Source organism: Arachis hypogaea, chromosome 12 (genome assembly GCF_003086295.3).
Source record: "Arachis hypogaea cultivar Tifrunner chromosome 12, arahy.Tifrunner.gnm2.J5K5, whole genome shotgun sequence".
Taxonomy (NCBI): domain Eukaryota; kingdom Viridiplantae; phylum Streptophyta; class Magnoliopsida; order Fabales; family Fabaceae; genus Arachis; species Arachis hypogaea.
In genome coordinates this window covers 106,864,990-106,877,795 of record NC_092047.1, presented here as the reverse complement: position 1 = coordinate 106,877,795, position 12,806 = coordinate 106,864,990, and the positions used below count along the sequence as shown (strand labels likewise).

Genomic DNA, 12,806 nt, shown 5'->3' with positions numbered 1-12,806 from the left:
TTAAATTTAATAGACTCTAATTTTATATTATAAAATTATTCCTATCAAAATTTTAAATTATTAAAAAAATATATATATAATTGATTATATCCTTAACTGAAATTTAACATTTTATATGCAAACAGATAGATTATTACTTTAGAAAAATTTTTAAATACTCCTTAAAAACCGACATTCTAATAATTTTAATTAATATATATTTTTTATAATTAAAATCAACAATTAACACTACTGCAATACGGACATTTTCAAAAACATTTAAAATTCTCCCAATACTTTATTCTATTTATACTTCTTTAAATCTGTCAAATCTTGTTCGTACATCTTAATTTTTAAAGTTAATTATACACTTTACTAAATTTGTCTTTCCACAATAATACTACCTGAAAAACGTTGTCATGCATTAAAAGTATTGTTTAATTAGATTCCAAGTCGTTTTTCAATCTTTGCATTTTGCAAACATTGACTAGGACAATAATATTGTTTAATAATATTTCGTACGCCATTGCCTAAAAAAATATTATAAAAAAATATAATTTAAAAAATGAAAAAAAATTGCCTAAAACATTGTTATCTAAAGTTAAAATTGTTGCACTGATAGATTCATGTTGTCTAGAGCCAACAGCATGATGAATAATTGAATACTATACAACTAAGAGGACCAACAAAATTTATAAAAGAGGAGATCAATAGATTAGCAAAACCAAAAAATAAAAAATAAAACATTTCTAGCCTTGAAAAGTTATTCTAAGAAATATAAAAAATTAAGTAGTGTTTGGTAGAGAGATAGAGACTGAAAAACTGAGATTGAGAGACAGAAATGACAGAAACTGAAATAAATTTCAGTATTTTGTTTGGTATAAAGTGAGAGACAGAAATTGAAATAAGAATAAAATTTTAATTTAATTTGCATAAAGGATAAAATTGAAATTAATTCATTAAAATGAGAATATTTTACGTATAAAATGTTATTAAAGTTTCAGTATCTGTTTCTAAAAATTTCAGTTCCCTGTGTCCCTATTTTTTGGAGGTACTAAAATAGTGAAATTTTAGGGACAGAGACAAAAAATTTAGTACCAATCTCTGAGCCAACAAACATGATACTGTGTCTCAGTCTTCCAATCTCTATCCCCAATATCTCAAAACAAACGCTATCTTAGAGTTTTTTGGTGTGTATTTTTTTTATTTTTATTAATCTTTTTTTTAATAGAATTATGAAAACAAAAAATAGAAAAAGTTGAAAACACAACCATTAGATAAAATTTGTTAGGTTAGGTATGTTGGCGTGTACTTTATTAATTGTATGTCTTGTGTGTTTCCATAATAATTTGCAATCACTTTTTTCAAAATCGCTTATGATTGTTAATTGCCTTCCAAACAAGGAAGAAAACGAAGTAACAATGCAAGCAACACTATTCAATGATGGTGTTATCTATGTTTCATTTGTTTCCAGTGAAGGTTTTACTAATTTTTTTATATGAATAATTTTAATATAAAATATGAGAATTTTAATTATTTTAATATTTTATACTGTTATGATGGTAGCATAAAACATCCTTAACGTTTTATGACAAAAAAAAAATTAACTATAAAAAGATAAAATATCAATAATGTTTTGCAATAAAAAAAATAAAAAATTAACGTTTTGTTAAAAAATATAATTTTAATGATGAGAAGACAAATATTATTAACGTTTTAACAAAACGTGATTGATATTTTGTAAAAACTCACAACATCATATATATAACACATAGTTTGAATATTTTTAGAAAATTCACACCTAATAATCTAATATATTAAAAAAAGTTCTACAATTTTTTCTTGCAATATTTCATATAATAAATAATAATAAATGCTCTCGTAAAAATAAATTTACATGAAAATGATATTGTAATATAAACCGTTATATCGTTTAGTCAATCATATTCAGTTGAACATGTCAAAAAATTTAATAATTTATAATATTATATTCATATAAAAATATCTGATTTTTTACGGGAGTAACTACTATAGTTTAATATTATTTGGCTTTCGCATCATTATGCAAAGGAGACTTAGACCAAATAGTAATTACATTGTCTCTTAGTCCAACTATACCAAATTTAAACTTGAAATTTAAAAGAAATAATTCTATTAGGTGAACAAAAAAATATGCGATGTAATTACTATTTGGTCTACTAACCATCTAATTTAAACTTGAAATATAAACAATGAGTCGCATTTTAGGTCTACTAACCATCTAATTTTGCTTTCACCTCAACTCCTTTTTACTTAATTGACCCTAATTAATTCAATCCCCAATTTTAAGGTAGCCTCAAAGTATGGATGTATGGATGTGTGAGTAATATAATGACAAAAAAAAAAGCTTTCGGATCATTATCAATCATTAGTTAGTATAGTATAATGAACATGGTTTTAGACAACAACTTCTATGAGCTAAAAAACAAAAAGAATTCTTTGCATTATTATGAGCCCCATGTGCAATGATTTTCCATTCTCTGTTTAAGATTCTACTTTTTTCATTATTGACTTTATCTCTTCATAATTTGGTGAATTGGAGCAATAATAAAAGAGGGAAAAGAATTGAACCAAAAGCATTGGGGAGAAATAAACTAACAAATCTCTTGGCACAAATAGGTCTTAAAATTCAGTTATTCTAAATCAAATTAGGAAAATACTAGACCTAATTTTTTGGGCCAACAATGATAGAACATTTCTCTTTCTCTTTCTTTAACAGATTATTAGTTAAAGAGAAGTCGGTTCTTTAATCAAAATTCTTATTCTATCTATAATCAAAATTACGATTATAGAAAGAGAAAACTACAAAAGCCATGTGCATTATCAATAATAATATTGCTGCATGCCCAACAGAAAATCTCCACTTTCGGTGAATAATTGGAATAATGTCTGAAAATCATCATCCAGAACAATTATTGGGTTTGATATAAAAGCATATGTATGAAGGAGGTAGGATGCAATTATTTTAGATCAAATTAATAAATTTCATTGGATATCATATCATATAATCAAATAACCAATTAGATAATATAAATTTAAATGTGGTCTGGATGTTTGTACAGACATACATTTGACATATTTTGATAAAAGTATAGATTTTAGGTTTAGAGAGCGTGTTTAGTTGAAAATATAGAATTTACAACCTCTAAATTTTGTATATTTATTTTAGAGAATAAAGTGTAATTTTTTATTTTTTAATATATTTTTTTATTTTTTTATCTTATTTATAAAATAAATGGTGAGGAATGACATTTTACCCTGTCAAATGAAATCTAAAATTTAGAGAATCTAAATAAAAAAAAATATAATACAAAATGCAAAGAAATAAATTAAGACACATAAATGGTGTCTGATCTTGAGTCTTACTCCAAATCCTACAATTATCCTGACATTAGTAGCATAAATTTTTTTTATAATTGAGCATTTTGATCAAAATTTTGGTAATAATATTTGAATGAAAAAATAAATAAATTCTTGACGTCCGAAATTGCGGGATAAAATTAAATACTCTTGAAAAGAGTTATGTTACACATATAAGTCTTTTTATCTTACAAGTCTTATAAGTTGAGCCAAGTCTAACAAAAACTATGACATTCATCCATACTGGAGCGTGATAACACGCGCGTCACTCAACTGTTTCCAAAGTGCACTTTCACTCACCATTGTGGAAGACACTTCTTCTTCTTCACATTCCTCCTTCTCCTCCTCCTCTTCCTTCTTCTTCTTCTCCTTCTTCTTTGCGTTTCTCCTCCTTTTTCTTTGCGTGATTCATCTTCATCGTTATTTTTTATTACTGTTATTGTTGCTGCATTTTTTTCCTCCTCCTCTTTCTATTGATTTTGCAATATTATGTATTTTTTTTTATTCTTTATTTGATTTTTTCTCCCAAGAAGAATTATAAGAAAACGAAATAAGAAGATGAGGAAGAAGAAGCAGTAGAAGATGAAGAGGAGGAAGATGAAGAGTTTTGAATTATGCAGAACTTATCAGAATAAAAATACACCAAAAAATTCTTAAAATACACCAAAATATTTTCATGTTACACCCAAATATCTTCGTGTTACACCCAAATTTGTTGCAAATACAGAAAAATATTTTCTCTAATGCTGCGTTTTTTTCTTCTTCTTCTTCTTTTCCTTATTTCTTTCTTTCTTTTAGTTAAATAAATGTAAATTCATCCTCTTTCAAGTAATTTTGCTGCATTATGTGTTTCTTTTCTTCTTTATTTGATTTTTTTATTTTTATTCTTATTAAGAGAGTAAAACAAGAAGAAATTTGAGAAGGTAAAATAAAAAGGAAAAGATGAATAAGAAAAAAAAAGAAGAAGATGGCAATGATGATAAAAAAAAAAGAAGAAACAGTAGAAGAGGAGAAGGAGGAAGAGGAAGAGTTTTGAATTATGTAGAACTTATTAGAATAAAAATACACCCAAATATCTTTGTGTTACACCCAAATATCTTCGTGCTACACCCAAATTTGCTGCAAAAAAAAAATATTTCCTCTAATGTTATATTTTTTCTTCTAAATTGAACCACACCTTAACCACTTGATTGGATTCAAAACAATAATCAATTTCGTTCTGGTTCAATTGACAATCTGACTTCAACAACGAGATAACTGATGATGAAAGAGAAAGAGAAAAAGAAAAGATGAGAAAAAATTTCAATGAAAAAAGAAGGAGAAAGAGAAGGAGGAGGAAGAGGTGGTGTTGATGACGACGATAACGAGAGAGAAAAATTACAAAGAAGAAGAAGAAGAGGCACGAAGAAAAACGTGAAAGCAGGTGAATATAAATGGCTTGTATGACTTGTATAGAAAAACGCTTGTATGTGGAGAATAACTCTTTATGAAAACCGGTTGATATTGTTAGTGGATATAGACTAATTTGTCTAGTTTAGGGTTTTGAAAGACTAATTTGTTGTTAAAACAACTATTGGAGCAGAAACAATAAAAACATAGAGTAGAAGTAAATTGGATAGTATTCATTATAGTTATCAGAACTAAACTGATAATTGATTCCGTCATACGACCGGGTCATTGGTTTAATTAGTAAACTATTGGAAACCAATAAATTATTAGTTCAACTGGTAGATCACTAATTCACTCGACTGACTAAGTCATAATTAAATAAAAATATAAAATTACAAAAAAATATAATCAAAAGTTAAAATGCATGTTTTCACAAACATATTAATGCCTAGTTTAAAAAAATAACTTAATTAAGTTACTTTTGAAAAAATAACTTAAACAATAAATGACTATATTAAAAGTAACTTATAAATAAGTTATTTTGTGTTTGGGTTTTTAGTTTTAAAAATTAAAAGTGCTTATTTTATAAAAATATGATAAAAAGTAATAGTATTATGAGAAAAGTAATTTTTTTTAACTTTTCTATAAGCTCCTAAATAACTTCTTAGAAAACTGCAATTTGGTTTTAAAAATTACACCAGATATTAATATTATTATTTTTTATAAATCAAAAACTCAAAAAAGTTACTTTTAAAACTTTTCAAAGGCACTCTAATAATAATCAAGTATCAACTTATACACATAAATCTATCACACAACTAACGATGCAAATATAAATAATAAATTAATCATTAATACAAAATACTTACTTTTTTAATTTAAATGAACAAGTTAAAAGAGCAAAACATAACATAATTAATAAATTAATAATTAACAAACTAATCAAAAACATAAATTCAGCTAATTTATAAATTAATCCATCCAATATGTACCATTATACCAATAGTCCAATATTGCTTATGTAATTGTCAATATTTTATATTAAATCAACTCTTATTATTATAATTAAAGGCTAAGACTAAGACTACGAGTCTCTACATAGAAACTATCTATTCTTACAGCAATAAATTTATTTCGGTGATTATTTTTAACAATAAATTCAACTCACACTGATTATTTTTCACAGCAACAAAAGATGGTTCGGTGACGGTGGCGGAGCTTAATTTAAACAAGGGACTGTAGTCCTCCAAATTTTTTATAAAAAAATTAGTAATATTTTTTTAAAAGATAAAAAATAATTTAATTGGCTTAAATATTTTACTATGACTTAAAGTACCTAATAAATTCAAATAAATAACATTCTCTCTACCTTTAAGTTTAAATATAAAAAATTAGATCTTTTTTATTTATTTAATTTAATATTATTTTATATTTTATTATTAATTTAATTTAATTTTTATATGATAAAAATAATAGAATATTCAATAAGTATTAATATTATTGTATTTGTATAAATTAATTAAAAAATTAATAAATATTATAAATTTTAATATTTGTTCTTCTAACTTCTTCCTTATATATTCTATAGGATATATATTCAAATTTTTATATAAAATAATAATAAAAAATCAAAGAATTGATACATTTTTTAAGAGGAAGGCTAATATTTAAGAAGGAGAACATATAACTTTTACAATATCAACACCTGTAGATAGTTCTTCTACTTTAATGAATCACGAAAAAAGTGAAATACAACTTTCAAAAGTTCAAAAAGTTACATCTGATGAGTTTGACCTTAATTTTTTGAAACGAGACCCTAAAAAATGACTTTAAATTTGGCAATATCACCCAAACCAGAGAGATGAGATTAGACGAACTTATCTTAAATGGGATCCATATCAAAAGTATTTTGACAATTATCTTCTATCTGGTCCCCCAAAATTTTGTTTCAAGTTCTGCCACTGTTCAGTGATGATTTATAACAATAAAATTGACAGGAACAAAGAAAAAAGAAAAATTAAAAAAGATAGAACAGAAAAATATGTGGACAAAAGAAATAAAAGAAGGTTTAATTATGCCGTGACTACAAGAAATAGAATATTTGTAACAAAAATTTTGTATAAAATTTAAAATTGTTACAAAAAAAAATTTATGATAATAATTGGTAATTGTTATAGAAGAATAATATTTTGTAACAACATTACAAATTGTTACAAAACATGCTAATATTTTGTAACAATCTAATTTTTTTGTTACAAATTATGTTAATTTTTGTAACGAATTGTTATTTTGTTATAAAATATTATAATATTTTGTAACACAGATTAAAGTAGTTGCAAAAATTTAAAATATTTTGTAATAAAATATTTTTGTTTCAAAAATTTCAATTATTTTGTAACAAAAAATTAATTTGTCACAAAATTCAACATTGTTTATAATAAGTTACTTGTGTGTCACAAAATGTAAGTATATTTTATAACAAAAAAATTATTTTAAAATGTTAAATATTTTGAGAATAAAAAAATTATTTATATAATTTTTTTTAGAATAATTTTATTTTATTTCAAAAATTAAAATATTTTACATATTGTTTATATTTATTAATTTTTAAAAATTATAAATATTATTTTATATTCTTTTAAAAAATTAATGTATAATTTTTATTCATAATCAGATTTTTAATGTTAACTAAAAATTACTTTGTGAAACTTAAAAAAATTTAATTAAATTATAAATATAAACAACAATAATTAAATATAAAAGGAAAAAAAACTAAGATACACAAATATAATTTAAGTAATTAAGATTCTTATGTAATTTTTTATAATTGGTTATTTCATATGATTTGAAATTAAAATTTAGTAATGGAAGCATTATATAATTTAATTTAAGTAATTTTTATTATGAATAAATTATGGTTTATTTTATTAAATTGAGCTCTAAGAAATTAATTTATTAGGGATGATTAAATTGATTTTTATAAATACTTTAAGTTTAGGTAATTAATGTTTATGTACAATTTTTATTATAATTAGTTGTTTTATATAAATTGAAATTAAAGTTTTGGTAATAGAAAAATAATGAAAAGTTATATAAATAATCTGAATAATTGATATTTTCGGGTTTAAAATTGTATTTTATAAAATGTGATTAATACATTTATTCTATAATTTGAATTAGAAATAATTATTTAAACTCATTGATATATTGATGAATAAAATTTTATGCATTTTTAAAGTAATCTTTACAGTATTAAATTTAAATTTTAAATTGTTATTTTATCTCAAATATTTTGTAAAACTATTATATTACTTATATATATTTTATCCTAACTTAAAATTCCTAAATTAAAACCTAATTCTAACCTAATTTCATAAAACCTAAATGCATACGTACATTCAGAAATAAAAGAAAGAAACAAAGGGTAGCTCGAGGGAAAAACGGGAATTAGAAAGTGAGGGAGATGCGAGGGAAAAAGGAGATAGCGCGGTGGGCGTCACTGCCACCGGCGCTGCCGTCGAATCACCACGGTGAAGAAGGAGAGAGAAGCAGAGCCGCGAAGAGAGAGATCGACGGAGACGTTCACGCCATTCGTCCTCATTGCTGCCATGCGTTGCCGTTGTCGCCGTTAGTTTCGCTACTTTCGAGCTTGAAGGAGAAAGGGAGAGTGATGCTGACAGAGAAATTGATGGAAGCCAATGAAGCGCGTGAGAGAAGGGAAGCCGATTCTGTCACCACCGCCGCACCTAGTCGCCGTCGTTGGAGGTGAACCGGTGTCGCGTCCTTGCTGCGAGAGCCACCAGCGCTACTACTATTACTCAAATTCCGCTTCTCTTCCATTAGGGTTTGCTATCTCAGCAGCCCCTTTGAAGCTACTGCCGGTTCTGTCAGGGGTTCCTGCCGTGAATGCCACCACCAGCATCACCATCCTTCTTGTCTTGGTCTCAATTCTTGTTTGGTTCAGCCGTGCTTTCTCTGCTTCTAGTCTGGTCTGATTGCTTGTCCGCTGAAGATAAGTACAGTTTATTTGAGTATGGTTACCGATATTGTTAATTGATAATCTGCTGATGTTAGCTGAAATATTATTGCCTATATTTTTAGTTGATTCTGTTGATGTTGTTGTGGTTGAAAATATTGGTGTGTAAAAGTATAAGTATAGTGGAACACTTTAGATGGTACTTGTCACGACAACTTGGTAGGAAATCACACCTTGATGAAGTTAGGATACACCATGAAAATCATTAAAACATGTGATAGATATATGTCTGCACCACCACCATATTGAGGCCACAGAGCTAACTAGTTTAGGTACTCCATCTGTTTGTGAATATGCCAAGTTGACCATTCTATGTTTTAATCTATCGTTTTTTCTGTTTTGATGTTTTGTCTACTGCAAATTCAGCTCTTTTTTGTTGATTCACATTCAATTCAATTCTTCTGTAACTGGCTCTTCTCTTTTCTTCTTTATTTGTAATTTTGATGTTAGGCATTTGGTTAAATGCGCTCGACTGTTCATTTCTCGTGAGCATGGCTTTCCTTGTCTGCTTCCTTATCCTCCCTTTAATCTTCGGTAAGTAATTTATTTCTCATTCTATATTGTGGATCATACAATTCAAATTGATCTTTTCAAACATCATAAAGGGACTATTTACGTTGCGTAAAATTGAACTTTTTTGGATTACTCTCCTATTTCAGTGCAAGGGAAACCATCCAAGGCCGTTGTTGATATTTTGGAAGTTCTTTTCAGGTTTGAATTTTCATTGTGACAAATATTGAGGTGTTCAAAGAAAAACTTGAAGAGCAACGAACACGGCAAGAGGAAGAATTAGCTCGACTGAAAACTCAATTGGAAGCTCAACAAGCCGTTGTGAACTCATTCATAACGCGCTTTGACAATGAAAGAAACTAGACAATTAAAGGTATCCCTAAAATTACTTATGGTTTTAATACATATTTATAGATGATTCATATATTATTGGGCAAAACACTACAATAAGCCAACATCAATCCAAATTTACCTATATGAGCCAAACTGAAAATCGATACAGCAATGAGCCAGATCATATTTTTATGTAATTCGAACCAGGGTAGTTCGAACTTCATCCTCAAATAATTCGAACCAGACCAGTTCGAATTTCGAAGAAAAAATTGAATGTAAATCGAACCAGACTGGTTCGAACTACCTATGCAAGTAATTCGAACCACTCCAGTTCGAATTAGGGGGAAATGTGTTCTTCATGTAATTCGAACCACCCTGGTTCGAATTACGCTTAAGCAAGGTTGGGAGTAATTCGAACCACCCTGGTTCGAATTACTAGGGAATTGGCTATATAAGAAGTTCGAATCAGGCTCATTCGAACCATTCTCACCTTCCCCTGCCCCACCAAATCTCAGAGAAAACGACCCAGATTCTGTCCGCGAAAGACCTGAACGCAATATTCTGCTCATGGAAGACGATCCGGCGCGGTTATATCGCTTGGACGGAGTCGCCCATATAGCTGGGGTCATCAACGAAGAGGTTAGTACGGAAATAACTTTGTTTTACCGGTACATGTGAGTTTTTGCTTTGGCATGCGAGTAAGATATTGGTTTAGTTGGTGGTTTATTTTAGTGGTTTATGTTAGTGATTTCTGTAAATGGTTTATGTTAGTGGTTTTTGTAAGTGATTTATGTTGGTGGTTTATCTTAGTGGTTTATCTTAGTGGTTTATGTTAGTGGTTTATCTTAGTGGTTTAGGTATGTGGTTTATGTTAGCGGTTTACGTTAACGGTTTACGTTTGTGGTTTTTGTTAGCGGTTTATGTTGGTGGTTTATGTTAGTGGTTTATCTTAGTGGTTTATGTTAGTGGTTTATGTTAGTGGTTTATGTTAGTGGTTTATGTTAGTGGTTTATGTATGTGGTTTATGTATGTGGTTTATGTAAGCGGTTTACGTTAACGGTTTACGTTAGTGGTTTTTGTTAGTGGTTTATGTTGGTGGTTTATCTTAGTGGTTTATGTTAGTGGTTTATGTTAGTGGATTATGTTACTGGTTTATGTATGTGGTTTATGTAAGCGGTTTACGTTAACGGTTTACGTTAGTGGTTTCTAGTAGTGGTTTATGTAGGCGGTTTAGTTGTGGTTTTATAATGTTAGATTTTTCATGTCAGTAGCCTATGGGGGTTTCTAATTTAAGTTTCTTATGCAAATTGTTCTCGTTCTTGGTATTTTTAAGCGTCTATACATAGTAAGATTTTTTGGTTTATCAATTATCGTGTTGGTTATGTTTGTCACCGGTAATTAAGCTGGTTCTAAGAATGCGGCTCATTTCTTCCGCAGCCTCAGCGATGCATCAGGAGCATGCGGCGGCAGCAGGGCATGGTCCTGGATGACAGATACGTTCCGTACCTGCAGATGGCTGGTCTTTACCATCTTGCAAGGTTGAACGATAGATGGTTCCGGTTGGACGAGGCCCTTGTGAGTGCGTTTGTTGAGCGATGGCGTCCGGAGACTCACACGTTTCACATGCCGTTCGGAGAGTGCACTATCACACTGCAGGACGTGGCATACCAGCTGGGTTTGCCAGTGGACGGGCATTACGTCAGCGGCTGCCTATCAGAGTTCCATATATACATCGAGGGTGGCCGTCCAGCCTGGGTTTGGTTCGAGGAGTTGTTTGGAGTGGTACCTCCTCCTAGCCAGGTTCAGAAGTACGCGGTCAACTGCAGCTGGTTTCAGGAGACGTTTGGTGAGTGCCCGGAGGGAGCTGATGAGGATACTGTGCGTCGTTATGCCCGTGCGTACATCATGATGTTGTTGGGCACGCAGTTTTTTGCGGACAAGTCGGGTAACCGCGTTCACATCAGATGGCTTCCGTTTGTAGCTAGGCTGGAGGAGATGGGGACCTACAGCTGGGGTTCTGCAGCACTGGCATGGTTGTACCGGTGCATGTGCCGTGTGGCGAACAGAAATGTTATCAAGCTAGCGGGCCCACTTCAGCTACTTCAGTCATGGATTTTCTGGCGATTTCCTCGGTTTAGGCCTGCAGGATTTGAGACGTTTAGCTGGCCACTGGCCTCGAGGTACTTCCCTAATCTTTGTCTATTTCAATTTACTATTGGATACCCTAAGCACACATATAAGTAGCGGTAACACATGTGCATGTTGCAGGTGGTCAGGTTACATCCCTTCCAGTAGCGAGAAGGGCCCTAGAGTTCAGACTTGGAGGCTATGGATAGACCGGTTGCAGGATAGAGAGGTCAGTATGTAACTTAATAAGTTTTTTTATTTAACCACAATTTACGAGTTGGCATCACGAGTTGCCCTGACATTGTATCGTTCTGCGTGCAGTTTATCTGGATGCCGTATAGTAGCCCTGACGTACTTCAGGTCGTGCATCCCGAGGTTTTGGAGCCTCGACATATGGTGCTGTGGCGGTCTGTTACATCGCTTATCTACTTTGCCGTCATAGAGTGGCATCAGGTAGACAGAGTTCTTCCGCAGTTTGGAGGGGTGCAGCCCCGTCCACAGGCCGCCCTGAACATCGACTTTCTGATGTCGAAGGACGGCAGAGGCGGCGATCGATGGTTCCCGTCCCATTTGCAGAAGTGGCATCAGTATTGGGAGGACGGTACGGAGAGCGTGCTGAGATTCGATGTTGTCGCTGACCCTGGTCCGTCGCATCTGTTCTTGGATTGGTGGAGGCAGCACGGGAAGAGGTTTTTGTCTCCGGATCCGCAGTTGGGCGATCCGAGAGCCGCTGCTATTCCTGTTGAGGCCTCACAGCGGGGAGCTGGGCAAGTACCTGAGATGGATCGGCCTGACGACGTGCCGGATAGGAGGCGGGTTGATAGGAGAGCTCGCGTGGGCACACGTCGTAGCCAGCGTGACTGGGGTTGGCTTGAGCGTGCTATGGAGGCTGGCGAGGAGGCCGGCCCCGCTAGGGGTCGACGACGACATCATCCTGGCAGAGGTAGAGGGCGTGCTGCGGTTCATGCCGCTGCACCTGACCCTCAGGACGATGACGATGATCAGCATGGGCCTGAGGGCGGGGATGGTGCAG

At 31.3% G+C, this 12,806-nt stretch overlaps 1 protein-coding gene across 1 annotated transcript; it reads left to right on the top strand.

Annotated features, from left to right (window-relative positions):
• Window positions 1-11,122: 11,122 nt before the first annotated feature.
• Window positions 11,123-12,014, top strand: LOC140176849 (protein MAIN-LIKE 1-like). Its single transcript, XM_072208403.1, has 2 exons — window positions 11,123-11,826; window positions 11,915-12,014. The coding sequence occupies exons 1-2, from the start codon at window positions 11,123-11,125 to the stop codon at window positions 12,012-12,014; spliced, it is 804 nt and encodes a 267-aa protein (XP_072064504.1).
• Window positions 12,015-12,806: the final 792 nt, after the last annotated feature.

Coding starts and splice junctions, on each gene's coding strand:
- LOC140176849 (XM_072208403.1), top strand. CDS start 11,123: ATGGTCCTGGATGACAGATACGTTCCGTACCTGCAGATGGCTGGTCTT. Junction 11,827..11,914: donor AGCTGGCCACTGGCCTCGAG/GTACTTCCCTAA, acceptor TGCATGTTGCAG/GTGGTCAGGTTACATCCCTT.